Genomic DNA, 18,875 nt, shown 5'->3' with positions numbered 1-18,875 from the left:
TCATTGACCCTGCCGCATAGGTATCCCCACCTGATCCCCTCAAGGTGGCCGCAGGACCCTTCAGTACCCCACTTGTTTTTAATGCATTATCAGCAGTTTTGGAGTCTTTGGTATCCCGGGTGGAGGTGGCCTGTCAGGGACGGGGATCAAGAAGCGACCCCCGCCTACCCCTATTGTTTATCAGATACTTCAGATACGGATTCGGAACTGGTCAATGCAGTTGCAGGTCCCTCTTAGGGGGCTGTTGTTTCAGGTAATATCTCCTCAGCAGTGAGGAGCACTTTTCTGCCTCCGCCATAGCACAAGAGTGGTGGATGCACTAGTTGTGTCCGTCCGGGAAACCTTTAGTCTTGAGGTTACACCGGCAGAGGTAGCTGAAACTGAGATTCCTTTTTTGGTACTTGTTAGCCTACCAAAAGGGCGAAGGATTTTCCTTAACCCAAATGGGGTCGTTTAGAAACGAACCCCTGTTATTTCCAAATGCATGGCTAGGTGCTATCCGTTTGAGGAATTCCTCTTTATAGGATAGACGGTACCACCTGCTGTCTTGCCACAGACTGTTAGGATAAAAAGACCTCGTAACTAACGAGGACCTTCCTTTTCTGCTCATATAGAGTTGTTCGTTCCGCGAGGGCGGGCCATAAGGCGAAACCCTCCAAAGCCCCTTTAGAGGGGTTTCAAAGGGCGCTGGTTGGGTAAACAAAGAGTCCGGCTCAGCCAAGCCTGAAGAATATAGCCTGATGCGCCCCTACCCATCTCTGGGGTGGGGGGGGGATGTCTTCACCAGTTTCTGGAGGACACAGGATCGAGTTTCGATCACTTCCACCGGTGCGATTCTTCCCTTCTAACATTGAACGGTTTCAGGGGTTCTATTCGAACCTATTCACAATGCCCAGGAAAGAGGGCAAGGTGCGTCCAAATCTGGACTTGGGAAGAAATAGAGTCCATCCGTACAGTGGTGGCCTCCCTGCATCAAAGAGATTTCCTGGCATCCATAGACATATAGGATGCCTATCTTTATATCCCCATCATCGCAGGACATCAGCATTTTTTCGCTTTCCCAAAGATCATCCCTGGTTCCCACCAGGAGACTGAACTATCTGGGCCTAAGGTTGGATACATCCTGGGCAAGAGAGTTTCTCCTTGCTGGGAAACTCCAGAAGGTTCAGTCAACGATTCGGATGTTGCTGTCCGTCAATTGGCTGGGACTGATGGTGGCCTTCTTAGAGGCAGTACCGTATACCCAGTCTCATACCCGAATTCTCCTGAAGGAGATTCTTTTTTAATGGAATCAGAATTCCGATTCTCTGGACAATCGGATCCGGTTGAGCGAGCGGACCAGGAAGTCTCCGATGCTCAACCAGGGGAAGTCATTTCTTCCGATAGTATCCAGATTACCAATAAGGGTATCGGAACTGAGAGCGATCAGATTTTGTCTGATTTACTGGATCAGAGCAGCTCTAGAGCAGCCCGATTCGGATCCAATCGCATATGGCCTCTTCATCCAGAGGTTTTTCCCTAGCTGTCCCTTCATTGGGACATCCCGGATGTGGATCTGTTGGCACCTTGGCCTAACAGGAAGGTGCGGAGGTTTGTAGCTCGCGCCACAATCCTCTAGCGGACGCAGCAGAAACGCTGATCGCCCCGTGGGGGCAGTATCAGCTACGGCATGCCTTCCATCCTCTCAAATTGCTGCGGGAACTTCTTCGCAGGATAGAGGTGGAGGGAATTCCAGTTATTCTGGAAATTCCGGATTGACCTCGTCGAGCCTGGTACGCCGACTTGGCGAGGCTAGTCGCGGACGCTCCTTGGAGACTTCCTCTCAGGGAGGATTTGCGGTCTCAGGGACCGATCTTCCATCTTGCTTTACAGTCGCTGGCTTAATGGCCTGGCCATTGAGACCCAGGTACTGAAGGACAAGGGAGTGTCAGCTTCAGTTATTCCTACCTCCAGTTAAAGCAAGGAAAGCGACTTCCAGCACATGGAAGTCTTCTATTGCATGGTGTGAATCTATTGGATTTCCCCCACAGACCTATTCGGTGACCCGAATTTTGGTCTGTCTGCAACAAGGGGTTGAGCAGAAACTATCCTTGAGCACGATCAAGGGTCAGGTTTTCGGCGTTAGCAATCTTCTTTCAAGAAACCTTTGGCTAATCATTCCTTGGTGCGGAATTTCATCCAGGGGGTGCGACATCTGGCTCCGCCAGTGTGCGCACCCTTACCGCCTGGTATCTTAATTTAGTGTGGTCGGTTCTTCAGAAACTTCTCTTTGAAGATATTAGGGAGATTCCCTTGCTTACATTCCCAGAAGGTGGCCTTCTTGGTGGCCATTACTTCTGTACGCAGGGTGTCAGAACTGGCCGCATTATCCTGTCGTTCCCCAGATCTGGTGGTTCATAGGGATAAGGTGGTTCTTCTTCCGAATCCATCCTTCCTTCCTAAAGTGGTTTTCGTAAGACGGACTCACTTTTTGTGATCACGGATAGCCCTTGAAGGGGGTTGCCTGTGTCTGCCGCGACCATATCTACATGGATCAGTCAGACGGTGGTACAGGCTTATTCTATTAAGGGTCGGAATCCTCCGTTCCCTGTTAGGGCGCACTTCACTCGAGCGCTCAGTACTTCCTGGGCCTTTCGCCATCAGGCGTCAGTGGTCCAGGTATGTAAAGCGGCCACCTGGTCGTCGGTACATACCTTTACAAAATTTTATAAAATTGATGTGATTGCATCGGCGGATGCCTCATTTGGCCGCAAGGTTTTGCAGGCCGCAATTTGAGGAGACCGGTGGTCTACCTCGAGGGTTTTTTTCTGGTTGAAAATTTTTTTGTTGAGTCTCATCATTAAGGATGAGCATTGTAAACTTCTAGTTGGCACCGGTTGGCCCTTCTAGATTTGGATTTGATTTCCATTTTCCCACCCCTCATTTGTGATACTGCTCTGGGACTTCCCGAAGGTGCTGTATCACCGAGGACTACGTCTGTCAATGAGCGATAGAGAAAAATGGATTTTTGTAAAATCTTACCGTAAAATCCTTTTCTCTTAGCTCATTGACAGACGTAGTACCCGCCCCTCTGTTTTTGAGTTGGGTTGGGTTAAATTCTCTAAGCACTGCTTTTGTGACATAACTGATTTGCTGTGGCAGAGAGAGAGAGGATATACCCTCAGGGACTGCCCCTGGGGTGTGGCCAGAGCATTTTTCATTTCCTGTCTAGTCCTACTCCTGTGGAGGCAACATAACCCGAAGGTGCTGTATCACCGAGGACTACGTCTGTCAATGAGCTAAGAGAAAAGGATTTTACGGTAAGATTTTACAAAAATCCATTTTTTCATAAAATAAACTTGAAGGCTACCATTGCAGATTTTCAATTCCGCAAATGTTGATTGCCTGGCTGTCATGATGACCCTCTTGTTTTAATAAATCGAGTCACTAACCCACAATGTATAGCAATAAGGACTTCTAACTTCCTTGATATGTATATTTGTTCTGGGTCATTGGCTCAAAAAGTTTTGAAGACCGATATTTCAGCCTAAAGCCTAGTACACAGGAGCTGAATGTCGGGCGGCATTAGCCGGTTCGATAGAAACAGCCAGTCGGCGCTCTCAGCCAATGGCTGACCGAAGTGTTCTGGCGGGGGCCGTCCCCCTGTCAGAAAACAGCAGCACAGCAGGGGAGATCGCTATACTAACGTTGTTAATATATAGCGGCTCTGACCTGAATTGTCAGTTCTTTTTAGTTCAACCTGCTAGGTTGAACAAAAAAAAACTAGTAATGTGTACTAGGCTTAACTGCCAGGCAGTTAGTATTTTCAGAAAGAAGTCAGGAAGTTATGATTTCAATTTACAAGTAAATTCCACAATCTTTTAATTTGCAACATAACTCTGAGCTTGCTTCATACTGAAACATTCACTTTAATAAAATGGATTTAAGCATTATACCTTGTTCCTTTCTTCAGGTTTTGATCCCTCCAACCCCCATGTGATATCCAGTGATCAGCTGTCATCTGAGAACCTGAGTGCAGCCATTGGGCAGAAGATCAATTCTCCTAATAGGATTCTTTCTGATGAAAATAACTATGCCTCCATTATTGTGGGCTTCCCAGATCTACTGGTAACACATTTAAAAACAATTAAGTATTAAGGAAATATTTAAATAAACATAGGAAAACTAAGAAACGAACACATTTATTGTAGTGCAAACCATATACATTATCTTTATGTTTGTTATTTTTACCATGATCTTTTAGTCCACATCTATTATCTAGAAATATGTCTGTACACTTTAATTAAATATTACTATGCACAGGGGTGCTCATACTTTAAGCCTGCCATGCCGAATGTTAAGCTCTGCTCTTGACTGGGAAAGACCTAGGCAAATCAGCTGCACCTGATCTCTGCAAGCTACTAAAATTCCTTTGGTGGCTGGAGCATACTACAGTGAGCCCTGTAGGATGGTTTCCACAGGGTCCCGAGCTAAACTGAAGCCAAAAACCATCTGCGAGGCGCTAGCATGGGCCTCTAATAAGATGATTGTGCATTTCTTGCAGCACACACTGCCCATGACCGCTCGGTTCAGAGACGTCGAACAAGACTTTAATCCCAGCAGTTCCCCAATCCTCCTAGTCACTGAGGATACCCAGCAAGACTTTATACAGGAGACTGTATTCTGATAAGCCCTCAAAGATACATCAGACTGGATCCCTGAGTGCCTGACTAAGGAGTTCAGGGAGCTGGGACAACGGACTTCCAACCTGGAGAGAGACTGGAGGTTGATGAACTTCAAGATGAGAATAAGGCCCTTTTAACTCACTTGGAAGATGCAGAAAAGCATTCCAGGCACTCCAACCCACGTTTCAGTGGCATACCTGAAGTCACTGCTCTATTCCAGGAACTAATGCCTTCTATCAAGCTAAAACACATCAAGATTGACCATGAACCAATTGGATTACCCGCCTGCCTGAACGCTGCATACCTACTGTACCAAAGAGCAGCTACTGCAAGCAGCACTTGAAAAATCTGACCTGATGTTTCAAGGCTACACTTACTAACTATTCACGGGTATTACACCATGTACGATTGCTAAATTATAGGGTATGAAGCGACAGTTACATATCCTTTTGCAGCACTAAGTGAAGTACCGTAGGGGTTTCCCTTTTGCCCTTCATTTTTCATAAAACTGTAAACCTTATGTCTGTATGACTCCTGAGGAGCTTTAAAGGGTCCTGGAGGACCTGCAGATTGTGGAGCCTATCCAACCACCAGAGAAGCTCTCCTAGATGATCCTAACCACAGCCCTATAAAGCTCTACCTCAACGGAACCAACAGGGCACACCATCATATTGTAAATGAAGAGCTGGAGTGCAGAGCCATGCCACTGGAGAGAACTCGACAAGTTGTCTTAATGACTGAGTACCCTCCTTCCACCTCTAATACTGGCCCACCTGATGAACTTTATGTCTGAATGGCCCTCTCTATAAATATCATTAATGCCAAAAATTCTCTACCTCTTTAGGGTCCTACCCATATCAGTCCCTTCCTACTTTTTTTGTATACTACAACGTAGAGTCTTCTATTTTTATATGGGGCACAGTCCAACCACGTCTTCCCAGATCAATGTTGCTAAGCCCCAAATTAGAGAGGAGACTAGGTGTTGTGCACAGTGTGGGATCTTTGCATCAATGATCTTATGTAAGGAGTAAGTAGACAGAAGCAAATGCCATACAATACATCATTATGAATTTTTATTATTAAAATAGCCAAAAACACATTTACATTGTCAGGAAGTAAAAGCATCAAATAATCAATATGTATATTTTTGAATGGTCACATATTATTCGACTTAAGTATTTATGTTAATTGCACTATAGCACTTTAGTATTTTCCCTAGAAGGGAATATATTTGATTACACATCTGGGCACTTTTAATACTGAGGGCAGTGTATTATATAACGCCCTTTATTGATTCATTTCTTTTCTCTGTCGCTCATTGACAGACGTAGTCCTCTTTGATTCATATCAATTGGGTTATACTGCCCTCTACAGGAGTAGGACACTAGGCAGAAAAAAAAACGTTCTGGCTCCACCTTAGGGGCAGTCCCAGAGGGTATATCCTCTCTCTCTCTCTGCTACAGGATGTTAGCTTTTTTCTGTCTAGTCAGGAGTAAGGACCTAAGTTCCTTGCTGGGATCTTTGGTCCTGGCAAGATTTTTTAGAAAATTTTTTCCTTTTTTAGGTAGTGTTTTCTCCAGTTTTCCTGTGAGATCTTCAAGCAAATCACGCCGGATCTGGGCGACGGGCTGGATGTTGAGATCCAGTGGTCACCCCAGCCAGCCTACGAGCGCGCGCAGGCCATAGCTCCGCGCTGGGTCGGCCGCGACACATTCAAGTAAGTATGCTGGAGCCGGGCGACGGGCTGGATGTTAAGATCCAGTGGTCACCCCAGTTCAGCCTACGAGCGCGTGCAGGCCATAGCTCCGCGCTGGGTCGGCCGCGACATAGTCCCACTGGACGGGGACTGACCCTGCGAGTTAAACGTCTCGCTTGGAAGCCAAGAACCAGCAGAGTCACGGCGTCCGTATTGGTCGACAGCCCCCCACCTCGGTGGAGAGGGGTTCTGTTAAAGGAGGGTGCCCGTCAGTTCCGGTATGGTGAGTAGATGTTCCCCCTTCCCCCCTGTGGGGTTTATTGGGATATGGGCCCCTCTGTGTGTGGTCGGACCCTTTTTGCATTAAGGTTCCCCCTTTAGCCTATGACAGGTGCACATATCTCTCTGTGATAGTGTGATTTGATTGGGAGCTGACGCTCCAGCAGGCTTGGTTTGGGAGCTAACACTCCAGCAAACTTGGTTTGGGAGCTGACACTCCAGCAGGCTTGGTTTGGGAGCTGACACTCCTGCAAACTTGGTTTGGGAGCTGACACTCCAGCAGGCTTGGTTGGGGAGCTGACACTCCAGCAGCCTTGGTTTCTCCAGCAGACTTGGTCTCCAAGGAAGCCTAGTTTAGATTGACTATATTGAAATATAGGATGCTGGCATTTAGATAAGAGGCAAAGCGCCTACCTTATACTAGGATACAGAGGCGCCATACTCCCGCAGGCCGCATTTACAGGCCGCCGCCAGCCTTTCAGAGCCGTTCGCCGGCCATTGGAATCTTCCGGAGGAACCACACTAAATCGGCAGTCCGCCGCCATTTTGCTGTAGACCGCACGCTGCATTGTCTACAGAGGCCGCCCGCAGGCACGCAGGCCGCCATTTTGCCGGAGCCTGGTATCTCCTGCATGGGGGCGGCCATGTTTGATGTGCCCAGCCTACCTCGAGGAGTAGCTGGGAGCGCCGGAAGGCGTGCAAAGGGGGCAGAGCCATTTCCTTTTACCCGGGAAAGCTAGTACAGGACTTCCCAGTCTGTATAGGACAACGCTGACAGCAGTTTGATTGGAACTTCTCTGCATCAGGTGGTGAGCCCTTGGGGTCTCTCTCTCTCTCTGGGGGTCCAAGAAGCAGGTACGCTGAGGGGCGCTATTGCGCTGGGTGATTACAGAAAAAAAAAAAAAGGATATTTTTATTTTTTCAAATTTTTTACTGGCAAAGTGTCCTGGATTAGCATGGACCCTGCCACGCATGTATCTCCACCTGATCCCCTCGAGGTGGCTGCAGGACCTTCCAGTTCCCCACTTACTATTGATGCATTATCAGCGATTTTGGAGTCTTTTGTATCCCGGGTGGAAGTGGCCTGTCAGGAACGGGGGCAAGGAAGCGACCCCCGCCTACCCCTATTTCATCTGAAACTTCAGATTCAGAGTCTGAGCCTATCACTGCAGGTGCAGGGCCCTCATCTGGGGCTTGTGTCTCGGGTACTGTCTCTTCAGACAGTGAGGAGGATGTTTCGGCATCTACCATAGCCAGAGAGGAAGCGTTGGTGAACGCACTAATTGTATCTGTCCGAGAAACCTTAGGACTGCAGGTTACACCGTCGGAAGTAGCTGAGACTGAGATCCCTTTTGGTACTAATAAACGGACCAAAATGGCGAAAGTATTTCCCTTGCCCAAATGTTTTGGTAATGTAATTAAGGAAGAATGGGGTCATCCTAAACAAACCCCTGCTATTTCCAAACGCATTATTAGGCGTTATCCGTTCGAGGAATCTCTCCTCAAAAAATGGACAGTACCACCTGGGGTGGATTCTCCAATTTCCAGATTGAACAAAGCTACGGTTATCCCATTGGAGGATGCTCCGTCCTTCAAGGATCCAGTGGATCGTAAGGTAGAAGCTGTGTCTCGCGCCATCTTTTCCCTGATTGGGTCAGCTTTCAGACCAGTAATTGCTATTGGTCTGGTTTCACAAACTGTGACAGAATGGACCAAGTGGTTACGCCGGGACTTAGAGGGGAGAGACATCCCCCAGGCGGTATCAGATCTGCTGGAACAGATGATACAAGGGCTTCAGTTTGTCTGCGACGCTGCTCTAGACGCCACTCCATTATTGGGGGGAGCTTCAATTTCCGCAGTGGTCCTCAGGCGTACACTATGGCTAAAGTGTTGGTCAGCGGACCAAGGTTCCAAGAGAGCTTTGGCTAATCTCCCCTTTCAGGGGGAGCGCCTATTTGGGGCCAACTTAGATGAGATTATCAAGGATCTCACTGGAGGCAAGAGCACTTTTCTGCTACAAAATACTAAGGGTAAAGGACCTCGTCAGAGACGGGGGCCTTCCTTTTCCGCTCATAAGAAATTTTTTCGCCCCACGGGCGACAAAGCAAAGCCCTCCAAAACTCCTTCAGGAGGTTTCAAAGGGCGCTGGTCGGGCAAACAAAAGTCCGGCTCTTCCAGACCTGAAGATAAGACTACTAAAGCCTGAAGGTGCGACCCCACCCATAGCTGGGGTGGGGGGACGTCTTCGCCGGTTTCCGGATCCATGGCTTTCCAGAATCCCGGACAAGTGGGTTCGCGAAGTCATACGGTCAGGTTACAAGATCGAGTTTCAATCACTCCCACCGGTGCGATTCTTCCCTTCCAATATCCGACTATCCCCGGATCGCCTAGAAGCCTTGCGGGGGGCGGTCACGGATTTAATGCAGCAAGGAGTGGTAGTCCACGTTCCTTGGACAGAGCGTTTTCAAGGGTTTTATTCGAACCTATTCACAATATCACAATACCCAGGAAAGAAGGCAAGGTGCGTCCAATTCTGGACTTAAGAGCACTCAATCTTTTTGTCAAGATACAAAAATTCAAGATGGAGTCTATTCGCACAGTAGCGGCCTCCCTGCATCAGGGGGATTTTTTAGCGTCCATAGACATCAAGGATGCCTATCTTCACATTCCTATTTACGCAGGACATCAGCGTTTCCTGCGTTTCTCCGTAGAGGAGAACCATTATCAGTTTGTGGCGTTACCCTTTGGTCTTGCCTCGGCTCCCCGGGTCTTCACAAAGGTGTTGGCCCCAGTGTTGGCTCTGTTGCGACAACGAGGCATATCGATTCTAGGTTACCTAGACGATCTTCTACTCCGTGCGGAGTCTCCGCAGACCCTGTTACTAAACTTAGAGATCACCAGGATCTCTTTGCAAGAGTTCAGGTGGCTGGTGAACCTGCAGAAGTCTTCTCTGGTTCCCACCAGGAGGTTGGAATATCTGGGTCTAATTTTCGACACATCCAGGGCAAGAGTATTTCTTCCGGTGGGGAAACTCCGGAAGATTCAATCGACAATTCAGTTGTTACTATCCGACAACTGGCCTTCTCTTCGGACTTGCATGAGGGTCCTGGGTTTGATGGTGGCTTCCTTCGAAGCAGTACCATTTGCCCAGTCCCATACCCGAATCCTTCAAGGAGAGATTCTTCTCAAGTGGAACCAGAGTCCAGACTCCCTGGACAATCGGATCCGATTGAGCGAGCGGACCAGGGAGTCTCTGGCCTGGTTGCTTCGGTCCCCGATGCTCAGCCAGCGGAAGTCATTTCTGCCAATTTACTGGACGATTGTCACCACGGATGCCAGTCTATCCGGGTGGGGAGGAATTCTGGGCCAATTATCTGCCCAGGGGCTTTGGTCCCTGGAAGAGTCCAGGTTACCGATAAATGTATTGGAACTGAGAGCGATCAGACTTTGTCTGATTCACTGGACCTAGCAGCTCCAGGGCAGCCCGGTTCGGATCCAGTCGGACAATGCCACAGCAGTGGCTTATGTCAATCATCAAGGGGGCACCAAGAGTGTCCTAGCGGCCATAGAAGCGGCCAGCATTTTTCGTTGGGCGGAGCGGTTTGTTCCAGCTCTCTCCGCGGTGTTCATTCCAGGGGTGGAAAATTGGCAGGCAGATTATCTCAGCCGTCAGATTCTGGATCAAGGGGAATGGTCTCTTCATCCAGAAGTTTTCCACCAACTGTGCCTTCGTTGGGGCACCCCGGATGTGGATCTGTTGGCATCCCGGCTTAACAGGAAGGTGCAAAGGTTTGTAGCTCGCTCCCACGATCCGCTAGCAGATGCCGCAGGCGCGCTGGTCGCCCCGTGGGGGCAGTATCAGCTACTGTATGCCTTCCCTCCTCTCAGGTTGCTGCTGAAGCTTCTTCGCAGGATAGAGGTGGAGGGAATTCCAGTTATCCTGGTAGCTCCGGACTGGCCTCGTCAAGCCTGGTACGCCGACTTGGTCAGGCTGGTAGCGGACGTCCCGTGGCGACTTCCTCTCAAGGAAGACCTGCTGTCTCAGGGACCGATCTTCCATCCTGCTTTACAATCGCTGGCTTTAACGGCCTGGCTATTGAGACCCAGGTGCTGAAGGACAGGGGGTTGTCAACTTCAGTTATTCCTACTCTAATTAAAGCTAGGAAAGCGACTTCCAGAAAGATTTATCATCGCACATGGAAGTCTTATATTGCGTGGTGTGAATCTCTTAGGTTGCCTCCACGTTCTTTTTCGGTGAACCAGATTTTGGCTTTTCTGCAACAAGGGGTTGAGCAGAAGCTGGCCTTGAGTACTATCAAGGGTAAGGTTTCAGCATTAGCAATCTTCTTTCAGAAGCCTTTAGCTACTCATTCCTTGGTGCGGAATTTCATCCAGGGGGTGCGACACCTTGCTCCGCCAGTGCGCGCGCCTTTACCACCCTGGGATCTTAATTTGGTGTTGTCGGTTCTTCAGAAACCTCCCTTTGAAGATATTAGGGAAATTCCCTTGCTTACGTTATCCCAGAAGGTGGCCTTCTTGGTGGCCATCACTTCTGCACGCAGGGTGTCAGAACTGGCCGCATTATCCTGTCGTTCCCCCATATCTGGTGGCTCATAGGGATAAGGTGGTTCTTCGTCCGAATCCATCCTTCCTTCCTAAAGTGGTTTCAGAATTTCATCTGAATGAGGATATTGTATTACCTTCCCTGTGTCCTAAGCCCAGCCATCATCGGGAGTTTGCTTTACACTCCTTGGATGTGGTTCGGGCGATCAGGGTATACTTGTAAACGACGGACTCGTTTCGCAAGACGGATTCACTTTTTGCGATCACGGATGGCCCCAAAAAGGGGTTGCCTGCATCTGCCGCGACTATCTCCAAATGGATTAGACAGACGGTGGTACAGGCTTATTCTATTAAGGGTCGGGAGCCCCCGTTCCCTGTTAAGGCGCACTCCACTCGGGCGCTTAGTGCGTCATGGGCCTTTCGCCATCAGGCATCAGTGCTTCAGGTTTGCAAGGCGGCTACTTGGTCGTCAGTGCATACCTTTGCAAAATTCTATAAAGTTGATGTGATGGCATCGTCAGATGCCTCTTTTGGCCGCAAGGTTCTGCAGGCCGCAATTTGAGGAGACCGGTGGTCTACCTCGAGGGTTTTTTTTCTGTTGGATTTTTAGTTGAGTCTCATCCCTTTTGTCTGATGAGCCCTTAAAACTTCTAGTTGCCACCGGTTGGGCCTTCTAGATTGGATTTTGATTTCCGTTAATCCCACCCCTCATTTGTGGCACTGCTTTGGGACGTCCCAATTGATATGAATCAAAGAGGACTATGTCTGTCAATGAGCGACAGAGAAAAATGGATTTTTGTAAGATCTTACCGTAAAATCCTTTTCTCTTAGCTCATTGACAGAGGTAGTACCCGCCCCTCTACTTTTGAGTTGGGTTGGGTTAAATTCTCTGACACTGCTTTGTGACATAACTAACATCCTGTAGCAGAGAGAGAGAGGATATACCCTCTGGGACTGCCCCTAAGGTGGAGCCAGAACGTTTTTTTTTTCTGCCTAGTGTCCTACTCCTGTAGAAGGCAGTATAACCCAATTGATATGAATCAAAGAGGACTACGTCTGTCAATGAGCTAAGAGAAAAGGATTTTACGGTAAGATCTTACAAAAATCCATTTTTTTCATTCACCGTTGGGGGTGTTTTCACATTTTAAGGCATATAAAGTGCCTTGAAAAAGTATTCATACCCCTTGAAATTTCACACATTTTGTCATGTAACAGCCAAAAACATAAATGCGTTTTATTGGTATTTTCTGTGATAGACCAACACAAAGTGGCACATAATTGTGAAGTGGAAGGAAAATGATAAATTGTTTTCACAATTTTTGTACAAATAAATATCTGAAAAGGGTGACATACATTTGTATTTAGCCCCTTTTACTCTTGATACTTCTAACTAAAATCTGAAGGAACCAATTGCCTTCACAAGTCACCTAATTAGTAAATAGAGTACACCTGTGTGTAATTTAATCTGAGTATAAATACAGCTGTTCTGTGAAGCCCTCAGAGGTTTTTTTTAGAGAACCTTAGGGAACAAACAGCACCATGAAGGCAAAGGAACACACCAGACAGGTAAAGGAGATAAAGTTGTGTTGAATTTTGAAGTAGGGTTAGGTTATAAAAAAAATCCCGAGCTTTGAACATCTCACAGAGCACTGTTTAATCCATCATCCAAAAATAGAAAGAGTATGGCACAACTGCAAACCTTCCAAGACATGGCCGTCCACCTACAGGCCAGCGAAGGAGAGCATTGATCAGAGAAGCAGCCAAGAGACCCATGGTAATTCTGGAGGAGCTGCAGAGACCCACAGCTCAGGTGGGAGAATCTTTTCACAGGACAACTATTGGTTGTGCACTCCACAAATCTGGCCTTTATGAAAGAGTGGCAGGAAGAAAGCCATTGTAGAAAAAAAAACTATAAGAAGTCCTGTTTGCAGTTTGCGAGAAGCCATGTGGGGGACACAGCAAACATGTGGAAGAAGATGCCCTTGTCAGATGAGACCAAAATTGAACTTTTTGGCCTAAAAGCAAAAAGCTATGTGTGGCTGCACACCACCCTGAACATACCATCTCCACCGTAAAACATGGTGGTGGCAGCATCATGTTGTGGGGATGCTTTTCTTCAGCAGGGACAGGGAAGCTGGTCAGAGTTGATAGGAAGATGGATGGAGCCAAATACAAGGCAATCTTAGAAAAAAAACCATTAGAGTCTGAAAAAGACTTGAGACTGGGGCGAACTTTGTGTTGGTCTAGCACATAAAATCCCAATAAAATACATTTATGTTTTTGGTTGTAACATGACAAAATGTGAAAAACTGTAAACTTCTATGACTAACTATAACCTATTCACATATTCATCCCTTTTCTTTACAATGAGAGAGTAGCTAATATTTAATTAACTATCTGATATTCTGAAATATTTTGTGTCTGTGCCTACTTTTTCCATCACACCATACCGGCTGACAGCTTAGACAAATTAGACCAAATATTGGAAGCAACTGCTGCATCATGAGCAAAATTGTTTTATTTGGCTTATGCATAGCAGGTAAGGAGGCCCATAAACAGATGCATTCTCATTTAACCACTTGCAAACCGCCGCAAGTACATATACTGCGGAGGTCAGCTCCCTCTGGGCAAATGGGGGGTACGTCTCTCGCCCGCGAGCCAATAGGGGGCGAGCGCGCGCTCCCACCCCCGCTCATTCACTGCCATCCCCGCGCGAGTGACCGGCGGCTCCGATGTCTGCCGGTCACTCGCGATCTCCCGCTGGAGAGGGAAAAAGGCAGGCGGCTAATGTAAACAAAGCCGCCTGTCATTCTTCCTGGTGTAACTGCAGAGATCATACGATCCTGCTATGTAGGATCGTATGTCTCTGTGGTTACATCAAAAGCCGTGCCCCTTTACAGTTAGAAGCACGCCCCTAGGGACACACTTAACCCCTTGATCTCTAATAAAGTTAAGCCCTTCCCTGCCAGTGTCATTTTTACAGTAATGCATATGTATAGCACTGATTACTGTAGTAATGTCACTGGTACCCCCAAAAGTGTCAAAAATGTCAGTCAAGGGTCCGATCTGTCTGCCGCTAAGTCGCAGTCCCGCAAAAAAAAATTCGCAGAACGCCGCCATTACTAGTTAAAAAAATAACAATAAAAATGACATAAATCTTTCCTGTAGTTAGTAAACGCAATAACTTTTGTGCAAACCAATCAAAATATGCTTATTGCGATTTTTTTTTACCAAAAATATGTATCAGAAAACAAATTGGCCTAAAATGTTAAAAAATTTAGATTTTTACATTTTTGGGGAGGGGGGGGGGGAATTTCATATAAAAAAATGTGAAAAATATTGTTATTTTTTCAAAATTGTCGCTCTTTTTTTGTTTATAGCGCAAAAAGTAAAAATTGCACAGGTGATCAAATACCACCAAAAGAAAGCTCTGTTTGTGGGGGAAAAAAGGACGTCAATTTTATTTGGGTACAGCATCACACGAGCGTGCAATTGTCCGTTAAATTCACGCAGTGCCGAATCGCAAAATAGACCCTGGTCTTTGAGCAGCCAAATCCTCCGGGGCTTAAGTGGTTAAAGAAAAGTGCTTGTTTTTAAGTACTAGTACCAGCAGCAGTTATTTGGGAATTAAATGTATCCTAGGCTAAAATCAGCAGAGCGAATTTTGATTGGATAATTACATTCTTTATTCAATAAGGTACTAAGGGGTTGATTTACTAAGGGTAAATAGACTGCGTACTTCAAATTTGTTGCAGAGCTTATTAAATGAGGTGAAGCTTTGCTTTGCAAAGCATTTACGCTTGCACAATTGGATGATGCAAGTCAGCAGAGCTTACCCTTATTTACTAAGCTCTCGAGCAAATGCCTTATGCAGAACACAACTGCACTTGTAAAGTGCACAATCTATTTGCCTTTAGTAAATCAACCCCTAAGTGATTTTTTTCCACAGACAATGCTGCATGTTTTCTGAAACTTAACTGAGGTTATCTTATGTTGCTGATCCAGAATCAAATAGCACCTAATAACATACTATGATTGCTAATCATTTGTGTCTGTTGGTTTGTCAATGCAGTCACCTAGTGAAGTGTACAGCTGGAAGAGGAAGTCTTCTTTGGGAAAACATGGAACTTTATCTGGTGATCAGTTTTTGCAGTCGGGACGCAGTAAATTTGGAAATATGAGGAAAGGTGGTTGTGTGAGTTTAGTAGCTGCTAACCAGATGGTGAGATGTGTGCCAGCTGTTGATGTGCCCTTCAAAGATATTTACCCTAAAGGTAAGCTTTGCAAAGTTAGTGGGTTTACTTCCAAGAATGGGTTTGTAAAATTAAACCTGGCAATTCTTGTTTATTTGCAAATATACTGTTAATAAAATGGTTAATCCATGACCCAGGATTCTCAGAGCATTATGAGTTTTGCAAAAAAAAAAAAAGAGCACAGCAGCAGCTTTTTACTTTCACGATGTCTTTCTCCAGTTAAAACTCTGTTTGGTACTGCAGAGAAGGAAGATATGGTGTATTTCCTCTGCCTGTTTTTGCTTTTGTGTATTCTAAACAGCCCAACTCCAAAACTGTTTTTTTTTTTTTTTTTTGATAGAATGAGGAAGAGTTCCTATGTCAAGATTTTAGTACTGTGTATCAGGTGCGCTAAACTGTTCAATATTGTGTCCAATATATACATAGATTGACAAATCAACAAAAATAGTGATAAAATATAGGAAGACAAACCTTTCCCCAAATAAAGTAATCAAATAAATAATCACTCAATCAGGTTTGAAAACAAAGTGACAAACAATCTATTGATCAAAGAAGTGAGTCCGTAAATGCAAAGTAAATGTCCAACAATGTGTTCAAAACCGACATGCATGTGTAAGACTCCAAAAGTGCAAAATCCAAAGTAGATGTGAGCAGTGCAGCCTCCACCGTGATCAGATATGCCCCTTACCAGATAAAGATAACACAAGGGCGTATGTGTTATTAGATCCACAATAATACCAGGAAAGATAGGAACACCCACCAAGCTATCTCTCCAAAAGAAGAGTAGGTCAGCCTCTTACCGGATGGTAAATAATGCGGGCAAGGAAAGGTGTATGATGTCTGCATTAACAGCTTGTCATGTTTCCTGGGATGGATGGATCTCTAAAGCTCTGGTCCTTAGGATGTAGTTCCCCGGTGGCCAAAAAAAGAAAACCGCTGTTAGTGTAGTATTTCCAAATGGTCTTTTAATAAGGAAATCAAAATACACTTACAGTATGTCGACTTGTATTGGCATCAATATCGTAAAATACCGGAGGGAGATATTGGTGAGCCGTGGCCGCATGCAGTGCGGTCCGCGGCGATGGATCGTGACGTTGCGGCGCTCCTCTCTGACGCGTTTCCTCCTCGACGGACGTCAACCGAGACTAAGAACCTGGTAAGGGGCATATCCGATCACGGTGGAGGCTGCACTGCTCACATCTACTTTGGATTTTTCACTTTTGGAGTCTTACACATGCATGTCGGTTTTGAACACATTGTTGGACATTTACTTTGCATTTATAGACTCACTTCTTTGATCAATAGATTGTTTGTCACTTTGTTTTCAAACCTGATTGAGTGATTATTTATTTGATTACTTTATTTGGGGAAAGGTTTGTCTTCCTATATTTTATCACTATTTTTGTTGATTTGTCAATATATGTATATATTGGACACAATATTGAACAGTTTAGCGCACCTGATACACATTTTTTCACAGTATACTTATTTTCTAAGGTTGCAGCTTTTCTGATTTTCCAGCGCACTTTTTCTCTTTATTACATTCCAAGATTTTAGTACTGTCTGGGCTCCTGTTTTAGATATTTCTCCTTATGGTCTGTCAGGACAGGGAGAGATGGAAAATCACGAAGGACACAAGCAAAACAAGTAAAAAAGCTCTGCAGCTCCAGCCCTCCATCCAAACTTGCTGTGCCTCCACCCTGTGTATCTGTGTAAAGGAAGACAGTGAAGGGGGCTGAGACATTGCTGTAAAGAGGAAGGGGGGCATTGTGAAGGGGTATTGAGGACACTACTGTGAAGGATGCGGGGGTGGGGGCTGACGTGAATAGGAGCTGAGGGCAGTAATGTAAAGGGGAAGGTGTGATGTTAAGGGAGGGTTGAGGACACTGTAGTAAAAGGGTTGTGAAGAGGGCTGAGGACACCAACATGGGGGGGTTGGGGGGGATGTTAATGTGAAGGGGATCGATCATGCTGCTAAAAAGGAAGGGGTAATGTGATATAAAAGGGGGGGGAGGGAACACTACTCTGTAAGGGGTGGAGTGGAGGATGGGTAAAATAAAAAGGGCCTGAGGACATCGTAGGTGAGGGGGTGTGGGATGTGAAGGGGGACTGAGGACACTTCTGTGAAGAGAGGGACTGTGTAAAGTGGGATCTTGATGTGAAGGGGGATGGTGATGTCATGTGCACGGCAGACTAAGAACACTAATAGAAAAAAAAGGTTTGTGATATTGGGGGGGGGGGGGGGGCTGTGTTGGGAATTTAATTCAGACCTCTGCTGGTAAAAATAATTTGCTGACCTGATCTCTGTGAATGTTAACTTAATATCACTGTTGTAGAGTGAGGAAAGGTGGTTAGAATATCTAAGAATCTTTGCATTGCTGTTCATGCCTTTCTGTCTCGGTGATGCCTATGATCCCCTTCTTTTTTTTGCATATGCATCACAGAGACAGGAAGTGTGAAAATACCCCTCAGTGGAATCCAAGTGATAAAACCTGGATTTTTGATGCCAGAGGTTTAAGCTTCTCAAGTGCAAATTTATTATACAGAGTTTTTTCTTCAAAGGGAACCTTGCAGTCCATCATCCTAAATAGCAGCTTTAAAGTAAAAAAAAAAAAACATAGGAAAAAATATTTAGTGCATATACCTATTTTACCCCCGAGCCAACACCCCAGCACAATGTTTAGGTGTATTCTAGTGAGATTTGAATACTCAACATTCCTATGTATCTTTCTGGAAGAATAATGATGATGTCACTCTCACCATGGGCAGTTTCTGGATTTAGTGAAGTATAATTTATTACTTTTTCTTACTTTAAATCTGCTAATAATTAAGGTGAAGGGTGCTTTTATTTTTTTTAACTGCAAGGTCCATTTTAATATTTAAGGACCTTTTTCTGAGTTAAGCACCATACTCATCATGAGTGTAGCGCAAATGCTGTATGTATAGTAAATGTGTGGCACGACTGGTGTCCCAGTAGAAAATATGGAAGTTCTGATGAATACCACTGATGCAGGTATCCAAGATTATACCAGTGTCAATTTAGCCCTTCTTAATTTAGTACATTTATGAGCAGCCTGAATTCAAGGTGACAAATTCATTTCACGTAGTATGTGTGAAGAACGTGTGAAGGAGCTGGTGTATTTTTGGGTAATATGACTCATTTATTAACTGTGAAGCAGCTTGTGCTTTTGCCACATAATTCATTATAACACATATGCAACCACTTTATTTATAGTAGGATGTTAAATACAGGAGACAAAATGCATGGTATTGTTTACTAAAGAGCCTTCCGAAATAACATTTTGTCACCTTAGATGCTACAAAACTCAGTATACTACTTGGGTTTGGAATGCCATTTTCTGCAAGCAGCCGGTGGAGAAATGACTTTAAAATGACATGTAAAGGTCATCTGCACCTTAA

At 45.6% G+C, this 18,875-nt stretch overlaps 1 protein-coding gene across 1 annotated transcript in view; it reads left to right on the top strand.

The window, feature by feature from the left end:
- Positions 1–18,875, top strand: part of VWA8 (von Willebrand factor A domain containing 8) — a 668,510-nt gene that overhangs the window by 480,378 nt on the left and 169,257 nt on the right. Inside the window, exons 35-36 of the mRNA XM_082247613.1 lie at positions 3,953–4,107; positions 15,275–15,476. Of these exons, the coding sequence (XP_082103739.1) occupies positions 3,953–4,107; positions 15,275–15,476 (357 nt within the window). The remainder of the gene's footprint in view (positions 1–3,952; positions 4,108–15,274; positions 15,477–18,875) is intronic.

This window comes from Pelophylax lessonae, assembly GCF_965119305.1.
Source record: "Pelophylax lessonae genome assembly, chromosome: 2".
Taxonomy (NCBI): Eukaryota; Metazoa; Chordata; class Amphibia; order Anura; family Ranidae; genus Pelophylax; species Pelophylax lessonae.
Note: the sequence above shows the minus strand (reverse complement) of the source record. Positions and strands in the feature narration are given on the sequence as shown.